The sequence below is a fragment of the Carassius gibelio genome, chromosome B19 (assembly GCF_023724105.1).
Source record: "Carassius gibelio isolate Cgi1373 ecotype wild population from Czech Republic chromosome B19, carGib1.2-hapl.c, whole genome shotgun sequence".
NCBI classification, from domain to species: Eukaryota; Metazoa; Chordata; class Actinopteri; order Cypriniformes; family Cyprinidae; genus Carassius; species Carassius gibelio.
The window spans coordinates 28,713,849-28,728,438 of record NC_068414.1 but is presented as its reverse complement, the minus strand read 5'-3'; the positions used below and the strand labels follow the sequence as shown (position 1 = coordinate 28,728,438).

Here is a 14,590-nt window from a genome sequence, read left to right as displayed (position 1 = left end):
GGGCGTGGCCACCACTCAGGAAACGCAACCTGTCAATCTTTTACTGTGGCGGGAGCAGAAAACGAATGCCAGTGAGGACGCCTATGATTGCCTTACTTTTTCTATTACTGTTTGACATCCTGTGTGCGTTTGGACGAAACCCAGAGTAAACGCATAGAGGGATCTCACAACAGCTCACAGAAGTTCATTGACGGCAATATATGGCAGTGTAAGTTGATAAAATCGTCTTTTACACTTATATCGAGTCGGGGTTTTTCTCCCTTTCTCCCTTTTCTCCAGTCGACGACAGTCACCTCTCCAAAGAGACACCTGCCGCTGACGACACAGGCTACCCTCTCCTCTTGTAATCTCGACCGTCCATCGACAGTTTGTCCAACCATTTTTCTTCTCGAGGAGGATTTTGTCTCGGAAAGGAATTATTCAGTAACTTGTTCAGAAAATTCCAACAGACCTGCTCAGGATGACTGGGATGAGCGTCTCTCTGCCATGGAGTTGCATTCGGGGAAGCGCGAAGCTCTGTGACTGAACAAACTAGCCGTACTGCGGCACGGCTTCGCGAAATAAACGCTTTGCGACTGTCTATCCACTTGCTAAGTCGCAGAAATGTTGTAAAAACCTCTAGTTTTGCGTGGGACTGGGGGACTGAGAGTCGAAGAAGGCGAGGAGACCACAGCAGGTGCACGTGAACACAGGAATATTATAATGGCTCTCGCGGCGGTTTCCCTCTACCTCCTCGCGCTCGCCTGGACGAACTTGCGCCCGGTTCACGGGAACAACCGTCACGCCGTTTACTGGAACAGCTCAAACATCCAGTAAGTGGGTTCATAAGTTTTCTTCGGCGGGTGTGGGGAGATTTAGCTTCCGTGCAACGGTAAACGCGTAGAGAACGAAGGAGAAAAGACCGGTGAATCTCGCGGATGAAATGTCCGGGTCTTATTTAACCAGAAAAGATATATATATATATATATATATATATATATATATATATATATATATATATATATATATATATATATATATATATATATATAGATAGATAGATAGATAGATAGATAGATAGATAGATAGATATATTGCTTAAAGCTGTTTAAGCACAATTAAGATTTTGTGTTTACATTTATTTTAATTGCAAGTAAGCACATTTTCGTCCCAGATTCTAACGTAATTTGTTTGATTTCACACTATTCTTTATCAAAATGAAAATATATTTTTAATCAAACAAATGGCGCGTTTATTTTAATTGTGGGGTTGATTCATAACCCGAACACGTTCTTGACAGGTTGCACGTGATTCACCTGAGAGTTTTGATTTAAGTGACAATTGTCTGGTCACGTGCTGCAAATTTCGACCGCTGAGGAAGAAGTTGATGAAGTGGCTCCTGATTGAGACATGTTTGCTTCAGCCTCCAGATTGATTTATTTCTTTTAGTGTCACAGGACTTGATTGTGTGCTGACAGGTGATAATTCACATTACCTGACATCCTAGACTGGATCGTTAAATAACATGGGAGTAAAAGCAGTGTGCTTTTCTTCACTTTTTATTTTTATGTCTTTATATCTCACCATATATCTTTTTCTCCTCCTCCGCTGCCCTGTTCTCTTGTCTAGAAGTGTTTCTATACTGTAGCTTTCTTCAGTTGAATTTCTTGTCTGTAATTACATGAACTGTAGTGATGATGAATGAGAAATCTTGTGCCTTTAGTGTTATTATCTTAAGATTAATCACATTTATCTCTCCTCTGATAAAAGGGAGGGCGAGCGGCTCCTCCCCGCCCCCCATGTCTATTTGTATTCATCTCAGCCACTTATCTCCTGGCTATATTCTTCTTACCCGTTTTCCTCTCATTTCTGTATCACTTTCAGTAGTTCTTTTTGCTGTATTTCCACTCTTTCATCTTGCTATTGATATGCATTACTATATGTGATGGAAATATTACTCGTATTCAAGCTGAGGGTCAGAGTATGTGGCATGAATGTCAGCGAGCATTGCACTCCAAACATGGCTTTAGCATTACTCAAAAGCCTCTGGAGCAAGCTATGGGCCCAACAAGCACCAGCTGCAGAAGCAATTAAATGTGTAAAGAGAGTTTGTGTGTGTGTGTGTGTGTGTGTGTGTGTGTGTGCGTGCATGCGCGCGCGCGCGCGAGCGAGCGTGTAGAAAAGATGAGAAGAAAGCCTCATTAATACCCAGGTCCTCATTATCTTAACCACAGCATCTTCAAAGTGCTTCTGTTGATACTGTTATCTATTACCTTTTAATTATCCTTTTGAACGCAAGTTTTGGTTAGATGTCTACAGATGTCTGCTTATCTGCATTTATACAACAAAATGAGAAGTAGGCTGTATGGAATAATTCATTTTGTAACATCAGTGATGATTATGCATGGTTCATGAAATATGAAGTGGAGAAGAGTGAAAGGTTTGTGTGTCAGGTATGAAAGAAAAATAGCAAAATATACTTTTCGTATGTTTTTGTTTTTATAAACCACAATTTTTTTAGTTTACAGGAGTGAAATCTGCATTCTACAACTGAATTAACTCTGCATTAAAAATGCAGGTGGCAACAACCACATTAACAAAAATTCTATGCAATGGGGACGGAAATTAATTGAACAACTAGTTAATAATGTACTTAAATGCGGATCAGAGCTTTGTCTCGCTTCTCGCAACAAAATCGCCGGGAAAGAGTGAGGTACGAGCCTTGACTCATTTGGGTTGCCAGGTCCTCTTTAGAACAAGGAAAAGACTATAATAATCCTAAATAAATCCAAATGATTATTTGGGAAATAAGACCAAAGCATTGATTTGTACCTGCCCACTTTGAAAACTCCAGGAACTGGATTGCTTTATGAGGCCAAGGCCAAAGACACTTATACATGTACATTTAAAGATACACTTTATTTCAGAATCAAAGGTCCATATCAAAAGACATACAAGCCTATAAATTAAAAAAACTTACTGAAAACCATAGTGGGTAAGTGGATGTGGCAAAATTGCAAGAACATGCTTTGTGAAACAGATTTCTGAATATAAACAAAACAAATCAACTCTGTAGATGGTGATTTGGTTAAAATCGCTGAATGTAAGTATTTGAAATTTCAGGAGTGAGTTGTGTTCCTTACACACACGGAACAATATTTTAAGAGACTCATTCCTGTCTTTAAATGCACACTTTACAGTGTGTACATGGCTTTTGTGTATTGTCAGGTGCACTTAAAAAAGTACCATTTCTGAGAAGTAGTGGTATTTTTTTTGCTGTTGTTGTGCATGAATGTTTCTTAGAGTTGTGCTTGTTCAGAATTCAGTGTCAGGGCATTTCTACCTGCATGTCTCTGTTAGCACTAGTCTATTTCTACTCCCACACTGGGAGAAAATCTGTAAAATAATGCGTAAACTGACCCAGATTGCAGGTAGCCGAGGAAATCTCGGAGGCCTTACGGCATGAATACTGATCCCAGATCAGTCCTGAGAGGCTCTAAGCTTCGAGCCACACACTTCTCAGAAGCGCATGCAGGCATGGTACAAACTGGAGCAACAATCTCCCAACCAACGGGTTCCCATGAGCCCCTCAAGGGCATGAGAGTGTTTATGGCATAGTAGGTTGTCACAGTTCTAGGTGAGACCCTTCTTTCACTATCCAGGAGCCTACATCTTGGTCCAGCTGAGGTAGACAAGGTAGCGCTCTAACGCTTTATGTGGGCTAACGTAACCGGGCTCATTCTCACGCTGCATCCCAATGTTCACATCGCCAAGACAGATAAAAGCACAGACTGATAAAAGCTCTTTCATGGATGCTGCGAGAAAACCTTGCTCACTGAATCTGTTTGAAGTTTAACTGTAAAGTCAAGTGAATAGAGGATCATCAATCATGTGAGATGATGTGTCTGGGGAAAATGCCAAATCTGAAGAAGCCAGAAAGAACGCGACTCCCAACAGAAATTTGCATGGAGTGCTTGAGATATGTACTGTACAAACAACCAAAACGAACACGTATGGGGTGTTGATTCGGATGGCGAGGATGAGTCAGTAGCACACGGCTGGGCTTTGATTGCATCTGCACGGCCCCATTAGGTGGCAATGCTCTCAGCTTCTGCTTGCACTGGCACTGCAACCCAAGCTCATTACAGCTGTCCCAGCTAATGGAACACACACTCACACACAAAGTCATTTAGTTGCGTTCTGTCCAATGCTCATGCAAAGTCCCTCGCAAACAAGTATGCATACTAATGTACTTTATGCGGATCAACTGACTTGTAAGCAGAATGAGAAGAACATTCATGCACATGTGTGACAAGAAAAATCCAACCTTTTAACACACACACACACACACATCATTGCTGCTCCCAGATTCTCTGCTAATTAGTGAATTTTGATGTGGAACATGTGTAGCTGAGCAAGGTGGCCGTAGGGTACATTTCCTGTGGCGCCGTGGCCTCTTACACCCCACACCAGGTTGGTGTCACGGCCTAGTATCAGAGCAGGGCCCTTTAATTGGTCAGCCTCTGTCAACATGATGATAACAAAAGAGAGCCCTGCTCTCAGAGCTCTAGGCCACAGTGACGTGCTTATGTAAGGGGAGATTTATCTTACAAGAAATACAAAATGAAATGTAAATGTACTGTGAAAGAATGAGCATGCAGTCTAAAGCACATTGCAACCTTTAAGAGTTTGGTCAAATTAATTTGAAACTTGCTTGTAATGAATTTATACTCTCCTGTGGTGCGTTGCTAAATTAAATTTTTGTTCCTGTAGTTGTTTACCCCTGAAGTAGCTGTGAGACTTGATGACTTGATTGCTTCAGCCAAACCAGCTGTGGTCCTGATTTATTAAAGGTCCAGAAAGCAAAGTAAGATTATTTTCTAACAAAAAATCTGAAATTTGAACACTTAAGTCACACCTAAATGTAACATACTTTTTAAAGCAAAAGAGTTCATGTTAAAATGAATGAAGACTTAAATATTTAGTTATATTTAGTAAATATTTTGTTACTACAAATTATATAAAACATCTCAACATCAGTTGCTTTAAGAGGGCTAAGAATCAACAGGTTTGAATGTATCATAATTTTGAATATATTTGTAGATGGACTTGTTTGCAGATGCCCTTGGTTTGATATTTCTAATTAAGTGATATTCAATTATGCATTTTTAGGTATAACCAAAGTGTCACTATGGCTTATATATTATTGCCAGATTGAAACCCTAAAATGACATATTTAAAGCTGCAGTCCATGAGTTTTGCCTCTTTGTCGCCATCTCTGTTTGAAACCTGCAATTGCAGTTATTTGCGTAATAATCATATTTGGGTTGTGCATCAGCACGGCTCCTCATTTGTTTTGAGGAGAATGTATGGCTGTTAGACACCGCACTGGTGTGGATACTGTACTTTGGAATAGGGATGTAACGATTACCGGTTTGACAATAAATCATAATAAATTTCCCCACAGTTAGTATTACCATTTCATCTTTTAATTATCATTAAAACAGTATTAGATCCAGCATAAAGCACAGTTTTCAGTAAAAGTCTCATGCGTGCACAGCACGCAGAGTAGTTTTTTTTTTTTAGTCAAAACAGGGCATATATTCAACTGAATATATAAATTAATTATATGAATGTACCTCTGAAGGTTCTCACTGTCTTCAGAAATTATTCGATGGCATTTTGTTTTCATTTTTGCTCCATGTAATAAGCAGCGGTTATCAATTCCAGTCCTCGCGCCCCCTGCTCTGCACATTTTGTGTGTTTCACTTATGGCGTCAGAAGTTTGTTCTATTACAAAAAAAAGTGCCCAGTGAAGTGGACACCACAGGATATTGTGCCATGAATCCAGTTCGAATCGAATGTATACGCTCCATTTAAAGTGCACTGAAGTGTGCGAGACTTGAATTGAAATTTAATTTATTTACAGAGGTATATATATGATGTCACACTTGTCCATGTGTGAAGATGTTGTGCAGCGCAAATCTGTGAATTAATGTTACGAAGTGAGGTAAACTTAAACTGATTTCCCCTGCTCAGGGAGTAGGGAGCAATTAACACTTTAGAGACCATGTCAACGGGAACACAGTTCATGCACGGAGCTCACTTCTAACAAGCTGATTATCTGAATCAGGTGTGTTAACAAAGAGAGACCTACAAAATGTGCAGAGCAGGGTGTCGCGAGGACTGGAATTGAGAACTGCTGACCAAAAGGAACAGCAATGCTGTTTTTTCCATAGAGGTATGGGAAACCGCTGTAATTCAGCTTTTCCATAAGCGCCACCTGCTGTCAGAGAGTGGATTTACAGTCTATTCACAGTTTACCGTTTACAGTTAGCATCATTGGTAATGTTACTGTTTTAGTGCAAAAAGTCATTTTATTTGTTGTTAGTTGATTTTTAAATATAAGACTTGAAGTGATCTGTGTGTCGTACTTTTTTTAACATCTCCAGCACATTTTAATAATACCGTGATAATACTGATAACCCTGATAATTTTGTCACTATAATCATAAGAAATTTTCATACTGTTACATCATTACTTTGGAATCACAGATTCTACATCTTAGATGTATAACCCAAATAAGAATTTTCCTCAGAAAATGTCATGCCGAACAAGTAACATGTCTGCCACTTTTGTTCTGACAAACAGAACAAACAGAGGAAAAAATAAACCATTACAATACATTGTGCTACCAATGGTGATTAAATAGAACAATTGCTTAGCTCATATCACATCGAACCGTGCAAATTATTATTATAACAATTTGATCTATATTTAAGCCTGGTATTCTATATTCTAACCTGTACTCCTCTGAATAACCTTGTAACTTTATTACAGCACTTCTCATGTTACTGCCTGCTTAAGATGAATCGCTTTGTTGTATTTCGCATTTGTAAGTCGCTTTGGATAAAAGCATCTGCTAAATCAGTGGTTTTGCTCATTTTGTATGTCTCCCTTTTCTGACAGACCAAGTTCAGATCATGCAGCTCTCTGTAACAAGCTGATTATTTAAGTTGTGTAAACATAGGAAATAAAAAATGTGGTGCTGGGAGTACCCACAGCTGTTGAGCACCATCATGCTAAATTAATGTGCTAATATAATTTATTATTATTATTTATTTATTTATTTTATTCACTTGAAAATGATTGACACAAACATACTGAGGTAGTTAACTTGGAAGTGTTAAAATACTCCCACTCTGTTGGCAGTTGATGTATTTGAGCGACTGGAGTGTTCTCATGTTTTTCTGTAATGGTGGAATGATTCCAGGCTTAAAGCTTTGATTTTCTTTTCTTTCTTTCTTTTTTTAAAGTATGAAATCAAATTATAGAGGTGACACTGCGATGATGCTACCATTATGGATTGTTTTTTTTGTATTAGACCAGACCAAATGTATTCTTCTTCTGTTCTACTAGATGAAACAGGACTAGGGGGTGGGAAAGACTAGGAAAGTTTTTATATTTAGTGCACAATCTTATGTGCTACAGAGCAAATTATCATCTTGACAAATGGCTTTCCTGGGAAATGGAGGCATTGGGTGGAGTGATCAATGACCAGCCAAGCAGGAGGCTTCCTCCTGCAGCTCATTACAGTCACATATCCTATTAATAAAAAAAAAACAAACAGACAAAACTCACACAGAAAAACAAGGTCACATGCAGAGTACAGTTGCTGACAACTAAAAATGTCCGCTCTGGTAAGCAATGCATATTAGCACTTGCGTTATTCTGACTGTAGCTTTGCTTAGTACGTTTCCAGAATCATTTTAATGCTGTAACATTCTTCTAAGATGTCAGTTTGATTGAATGCTTTCCTTTACAATACCCTCAGACACAGGTCAAAAATACATTCACTATACTGTAGATCAGGGAAGAGTACAAGCATGATTTTAGGGATGTGTATTTTGGTAATTTGAATGCTTTTGTATAGTATACTCATACAGACGAATCAACTGCAGTGGGATGTTGGGCAAAGAGTAAGTTCTGCCTGAGCTATTTTTATAACATTGGTCAATGTAGATTTGCATCAGATGCACGCTTAGTTTCTAACACCAGGGGTATTGCATATTGAAGAAACTGTTGAGTTAAAATGTTTCAATTTTAAAAGCATGTCTCAGGACCCCTGCATGCCTTCCATTTCATCAGTTTTACTTCATTAACTATTAAGCTGTTGTCACATGTCTCTCCAAATTGAGTCTTTAGTGCTGTGACCGTCCCAGACTGAAAGTCACCATGTAGAATGTCAATGTACTATAGCTGGCCACACATAATACCACCATAATCAATCACAAAATTAATAAAGAATTATAATTATTGTGTTTCCATGGATTCATTGTGTATGGGCATTTTGTTTTATTATATGATTGCTTGTTTAATTCTGCGATTTTCTGCTTTGGATGATGTAACTTTAATTTAACATATGTAATATCAAAAAAATCATGTACGTGTATTCTTATGCCCTCGAATGTCTTACTTGGATGTAAAAAAAAATATGTAATGAATTCAAACCTTGGCTCTTCAAGTCAGTCCTCATGCCAAGGGACTTAATTTGTGCAGGTAGATAAAATCTATTTCAGTCTTTGAGCAATATTTTTGTGCCCAAGAACAAGAGGAAAGTCAGTTATTGATGGAATGGAACGAGGAATAAAAATATTACTGGAGCAAGGAATTATTCAAAAGATGTTAAAAGAAAGCGAGACTGGCAAATTAATTAACACAGAGAAATTAGGAGCAACAATGAAGATTAGAAAATTAATTGGAAATGGGGGCTATAGAATGGGAAGTTTAGAAGTATTTTGTTCCCCTGGAAAAGAAGGTTAAATTGAGGATGGTTATTAAAACCACATGGTTTTAGTCATGTGGATTGATGCACTGAGGTAAGCGAACATGTGCTGTGCTAGTCTGTTGCCGTTATTCGGCAGCTACGCTCTTAAGGAAGGAAAAAGACAAGTGGATTTGCCAGCTGATTACATGCAAGCCTGTCCATCTGGCTTGGCATGATGGCAAAGTCTCTGTGATTCTGCATATCAAATGCACCTTTTTCCAAGCATTCAGTGTTCAGTCATTCATTGCCAGTGAATTACTACGGATTCAGAGGAAGTAGGAAATGCCTATTTAAAAAAAAAAAAAGATTTGAATGTGTATATGTACAAATTATGTTTTTTCTTGTTCACTAACAAAATTTCTAGAAAGCCCAATCAATTGCAATGTTAATCAATGTGTAATGTACTTGAGTGAAGCTTTAATGAGCTGGAAGCAAGATAACCTGTTTTCCCATTGCCCCCAACAAGGCTGGATCATTCCTGTAGCAATGACACATCTGTGCTTAACATCCCCCTGGTCCTGTGCCTGCTGCATGCATAAAGAGAAAGACTGCCTCTGCTGTCTGAAAGAGCGTACGCAGAGCGCTTTGGTGGATGTATCTGTCCAACCTGTTCCTTCTCTTTATTTTCGGCATGGAGGATGACAGTCTGTAAGGACTTGGGTGAATTCCCTGCCACTGTGTGACTCATGCCTACAGCCTTTGCCAAGTAAAACCAATGGCTCGCTGCATAATTTCTTGGCGTTCCCTTGTGAAAGTCAGATTGAGGAAAGGGAAGGTGATCGATCTGGACTGAATGCAGGAATGGCCTCTAGTCTCCAAATAAATATATAACCATTAAATATGAGGCCTTTGGTGCCTGAAGAACGGTCGATTTCAGGCCTTGTGATAATCAATGTGCAAATTCATTTTTGCTTGAATGTGACAGTGTGAGAAATACCAATTAGAATTGTGAGCAGAGTGGGAAGAGGGGAGGAATTGATTTGAATTTGAGAGGAGAGGGTGTAAAGCTTGGCTCTCTCAAACCCTCTACCCTGAGGTCAACCCCTTCAGATACCCAAGGAATAGAAAGTGAGAATGCTTGAGAGATGGAAAGCTGGAAATTATGGTCAAATGGAAGTCATCGGAGGAGTGGATGCATCGAAAGTGTAAGGTTTTCACATATATTTCATGTGTGTTTGCCAAGTCAAGCACCACTTTTACTATTACTCATACTTTGGGTTGAGGATTAGAAAAAACCTCTGAACCTAAGTTTTACAGTAAATTCAAATGATATCTCAAACAATGGAGCTTGAGAAGTGTGTTGTTACTTTCTCAAGTGATCTGGCAGCCAGACAATAAAATTGTGTTGAAAACTTGGCTACATTATGGCAATGCCTCAATCACTGAGTGTTTGGTATTGTGACCAGCCTAAGGCACACCTGTGTAATAATCATGCTGTCTAATCAGCATCTTGATATGCCACACCTGTGAGGTGGATGGATTATCTCTGCAAAGGAGAAGTGCTCAGTAACACAGATTTAGACAGATTTGTGAACAATATTTGAGAGAAGTAGGCCTTTTTTGTACATAGAAAACATCTTAGATCTTTGAGTTCAGCTCATGAAAAATGGGGGCAAAAACAAAAGTGTTGTTTATTATTTTGTTCAGTGTATATAACAGCAATAATTATATTATAGCATTAGAAATAGCCTACTACTGTAACTCACAGTATTACGCATGTTGGAGGACTAACCGATACATAAAGCTAGCTAACAAATGATTTTGGTAATACTTTTAGTTAAGAGCAGCAGTGGCACAAACCTTACAAAATTGGTTAAAATCCTTTACATAAATTAGTTTTAATTAATTTGTTAATCACTGTAGGCAATATAGTTTAAATCTCTAGATCAACATTTTTTATTAATAAAGATAATTAAGACATAAAATCACAGTAATGTTCTGCAGGAATACGCGTCGCATACACTTTAATCACAGTCAGTCTCCTCTTAATGACATTTCTTTATCCTGTAAAAATGTCTGATATTTATATTCAAATGAACGCTGCTGTCCAAAGGAACCAATCACATTTCATTTTGTGCCACGTCAAGTTTAGGGCTGTGGAAATCTTGCCACAATAACAGGCCTGTGTAAAAAATACATATTTTTAAGAACCTATGCCACAAACTTTAAATATTTCACATACTTTTGAAAAATCAAGCATTTAGCGCTCATCATCACAATTGTAAACATGACTGCTTTCTTCTTCCATGAGGGGATTTTGCGTCACGGCATCTTTGTTAAAGAATGTGACACACACGTCTCATAGAAGTCTTGTATTATTAAACCAATCCAATGACAACTTCGAAACTCCTGAAGTGTTTGCAATTTTGTGTGCCGTATGCATCAGACAATCAGCCAGCAGTCTGTGGCTGTGACATCTGAGGCTGAGACAACAATTCATGTTGCTATAAAACACACAGAAAAGCCAAGTGAAGTTTGTTTAGGCTCAAATATATGAGCTCATAGCCAGGATTTTGTCGTCTGCAATATTTTGCTGTATTTATGCTGAAGTCCACCAATACCTGTATATCTCTTTACAAACTCTGTGTTATGGTCTGTAGTCATACTTTATTTTATTTGAACAAAATTTAATCCATGAGGGATAGAGATGCATTATGTTGTAGTTTTGTGTAGTTTTAGTGTTGATCTTTCAAATCACAAATGGTTGAAAAATTCAAAAAAAAAAAGTCAATACTGATGGTGAAAATTTAGTTTTTGACTTTGTTTTACATTCAGTTCTATTTTAAGGCAAGAAAAACAAAGTGTTTATGACTTATTTTTGGCAGTTTGTGAGGATTTAGAGTCGTTATTACGGTATTTCTCCATCGTTTACTGATGCGTCATTTACCTGGCTATGGGATAATTAGCTCAATTAATCATTCACAGTTAATCTAAACGTGTTAAAGGCTCTGAATTAGCTTTGACAAGCTTCATTTTCTGCCCTGTGTTGACAAAATTCCTATTCAAACAGAAATCTGGGGTAACATATTTCAAAATGCTAGTCTATTCATATATTTATTTGTTTTTAATTTACATCACAGCTGTGTACGAGCTTTCTTACTATTGCTAGTCAGAACTTGCTGGTTTTGGCTGGAGGGACACTCTCATTTTAAAGAGCATTTCATTAGACATACATTTGGATACAGGGGTGCACGATGAATCATCAGTATTTCTGGTCCTAAAGAGAAGAACTGCTTATTACAGAAACATATTGCTGAAATATATTTGTATTAACTTATATAATGTTAAATAGAATGTAATGGCCTCAAAGCAAACAGAAATGGACTAAAAGAAACAAGATTCTGATTTCCCGCCAGGGTCTATATCAAAGTGTTTTTAAGGATTGTTTTGAACCATATCTTTTGTTTCACTTCAGGTGTGTTATGTGAAAGAGAAAAACATGTTCCAGTGGCTCTGTTTGTTGTATGAAAGGTACCCATGTGTGTGACATCACTCCCTTGAGTTCTCCTGATTTCCTCCCTGGAGAGTCACTGTCAGCACTCTGACCTAATCACTGAACTTGTCACAAGGTCAGGTGATCTGTATGCCATTACCATGGTGACCACAAAATAACAAAAGAGCCACATGTGCCTTGCACTTGTCGTCTTAGTCATCTGACAACTGTAAAGGCACTGTATTCCACTACTCAGCTATAAGTGCAGCGGAATGCTTGAAAAAGTCTGACAACGGAAGTGCCATTGGACGTTAATGGCGGAAGAATAGCAACAAGACGAGTGAGAGTGCACACGAGTGCACAATTGACTTCAATCGCCATCACAAGCCATTAGTATTCCATCAGCTCCAAGGTTATGGAGTGTTCACTTAACCGAAGCGCCAAATCCTGTAGAGATGAGTTTCCCACTGCAGACAGGTAAAGCCAATTCCAGACTCAATGATTTGAATGCAAATGTTGTAGTGGAGAGCCACCCCAACTTCAAGTCCCATTGCATTGTTGTACAGTATGTCTGTGACACTGAAGAGTTACCTATTATTTTCACTGGCTAGATAAATTGCTTTTGTTCTCAAGATGCAAATGTTCATACATTGTAATGTGATGGAAGTCACCGGTACGTGGAGTCCAATCGGTTAGGTTCACTTGAGGAAAACACAATATAATATTCTAATATATGTTCGGTATGTATATTCATTCTCTTTTATTCACACACACACACACACACACACACACACATATATATATATATAATGTACATGTTAGGGTTTCACAATCAGTACCATATATAAAATACTCGTATTTAATATTTTTAAATATACATTGATTATTTCATTTTGCATGCTCATTTTAGTTGTTTTAAAGTTTTTTAAATGAGGAAATAATCTTCAGTTCCTTTAATCTTTCAATTATAAGCATAATCTTTTAATCTGAAAAAAAAAATTATGCTCTAAGTTATAATGTTGTGATGCTGAAATTCACTTGTGGAATTTTAAATAATTTTAGTTTTTAGTAAATATAACATGAAAATAATTGACATTGTTATCAGACAGAATTTTAATATTAGTGCATAACTAGTATTTAGGTTAGTAATGTTTGACAAGATGAGGTGAGATTGTGAAATGTCTTGAGGAAATTTGATGAGTACATACATAAAATGTACATTTAGAATCACATAAAAAAAATCTTTTATTTTACATCACCAGCAAATTCATTCCAAATGTATTGTTACTATCACTAATATAGGGCTTTCATTTGTTAAGTCTCTTTTTGGATTGCCAGAGCTTAAATTCAATGACTGTACCACTGGGTGCCATGTCTGAGATTTTCTTTGTCCTGAAGTCAAAAATATTTGATTTTAATAAAGAGACAACCACCTCTGACTCTCCCTTGAGCACAGTTAAAATGAGCCATTTCAGACAATTCATCAAGAAAACGCTATTTTGAATCTGGACGTAATAATTAGTTATTCTGTTATAATTGAGAATTTGCCTATTGATGCAGTAATTATAAGATCTCAGACCCTTTGGCTGCCATCAGCACAGTAATGAGAACATCAGAGAGAAATTGAAATCTCTCTCCAGTGTTTTGCACATTCACTCATGCAAAAATGTAATTCGACTTCCCTTCAGTGGCAGTCAGGGGCAACCAGAAGTTAAATGCAAATACTTCAAACATCCAGGAAAGTTAAAATCAGCGCAAACTTCCAAGCGAAGCGAATCCATTTCATTATGGCACGAGGCCCAACGTAGTTCGACTCCAGACGCTCGGATTAAGTGGTGTGGACGGGACGACATTACATAGGAAATTACATACAACGTTACTACTCAAGGGCAACAGAGTAGGAAGCCTTGGTGGAACTAATGCCTACTTCATTTCTTAGGTCTAAAGAGCCTTCATCAGTGCTCACTCCATCGTTCTTATCACCCTACATTTGTTCGGTGATTGAAAAACAAGACTGCAATTATCCTCAATGTGTCATCCTTGAGCGAGCGAAACGGGAAACGAAACCTTCATCTCCATTGATTGAGCTCAAGCTGCCTTGAGTCTCTCAGTGTTGCCCCATTTCACGGCTAAACTTGGACCAGAAAGCACAAACGGGGATCGATACTAACCCCCTCCTCTCCTGACATCGACATGGGCAGCTCGGGATTGTTGTACCCGCTGCTCCTTGCACATTTCAGCCTCATCATTTACTCTTGTCTCGTGTAGGCCTGCATCAGAAATCCATTTGGCCGCCTTGATGTGTAAATTTCTTTATGGTTAATAGATGAGCTCAGGCATCATCTGGCTAC

General features: G+C 38.1%; 1 protein-coding gene across 1 annotated transcript in view; it reads left to right on the top strand.

Annotated features, from left to right (window-relative positions):
• The first annotated feature begins 90 nt into the window (after window positions 1-90).
• LOC127978780 (ephrin-A3-like) overlaps window positions 91-14,590 on the top strand; it is an 86,338-nt gene continuing 71,838 nt past the window's right edge. The window contains exon 1 of the mRNA XM_052583681.1: window positions 91-812. Coding sequence (XP_052439641.1) covers window positions 703-812 — 110 coding nt within the window. The 5' untranslated portion in view covers window positions 91-702. The remainder of the gene's footprint in view (window positions 813-14,590) is intronic.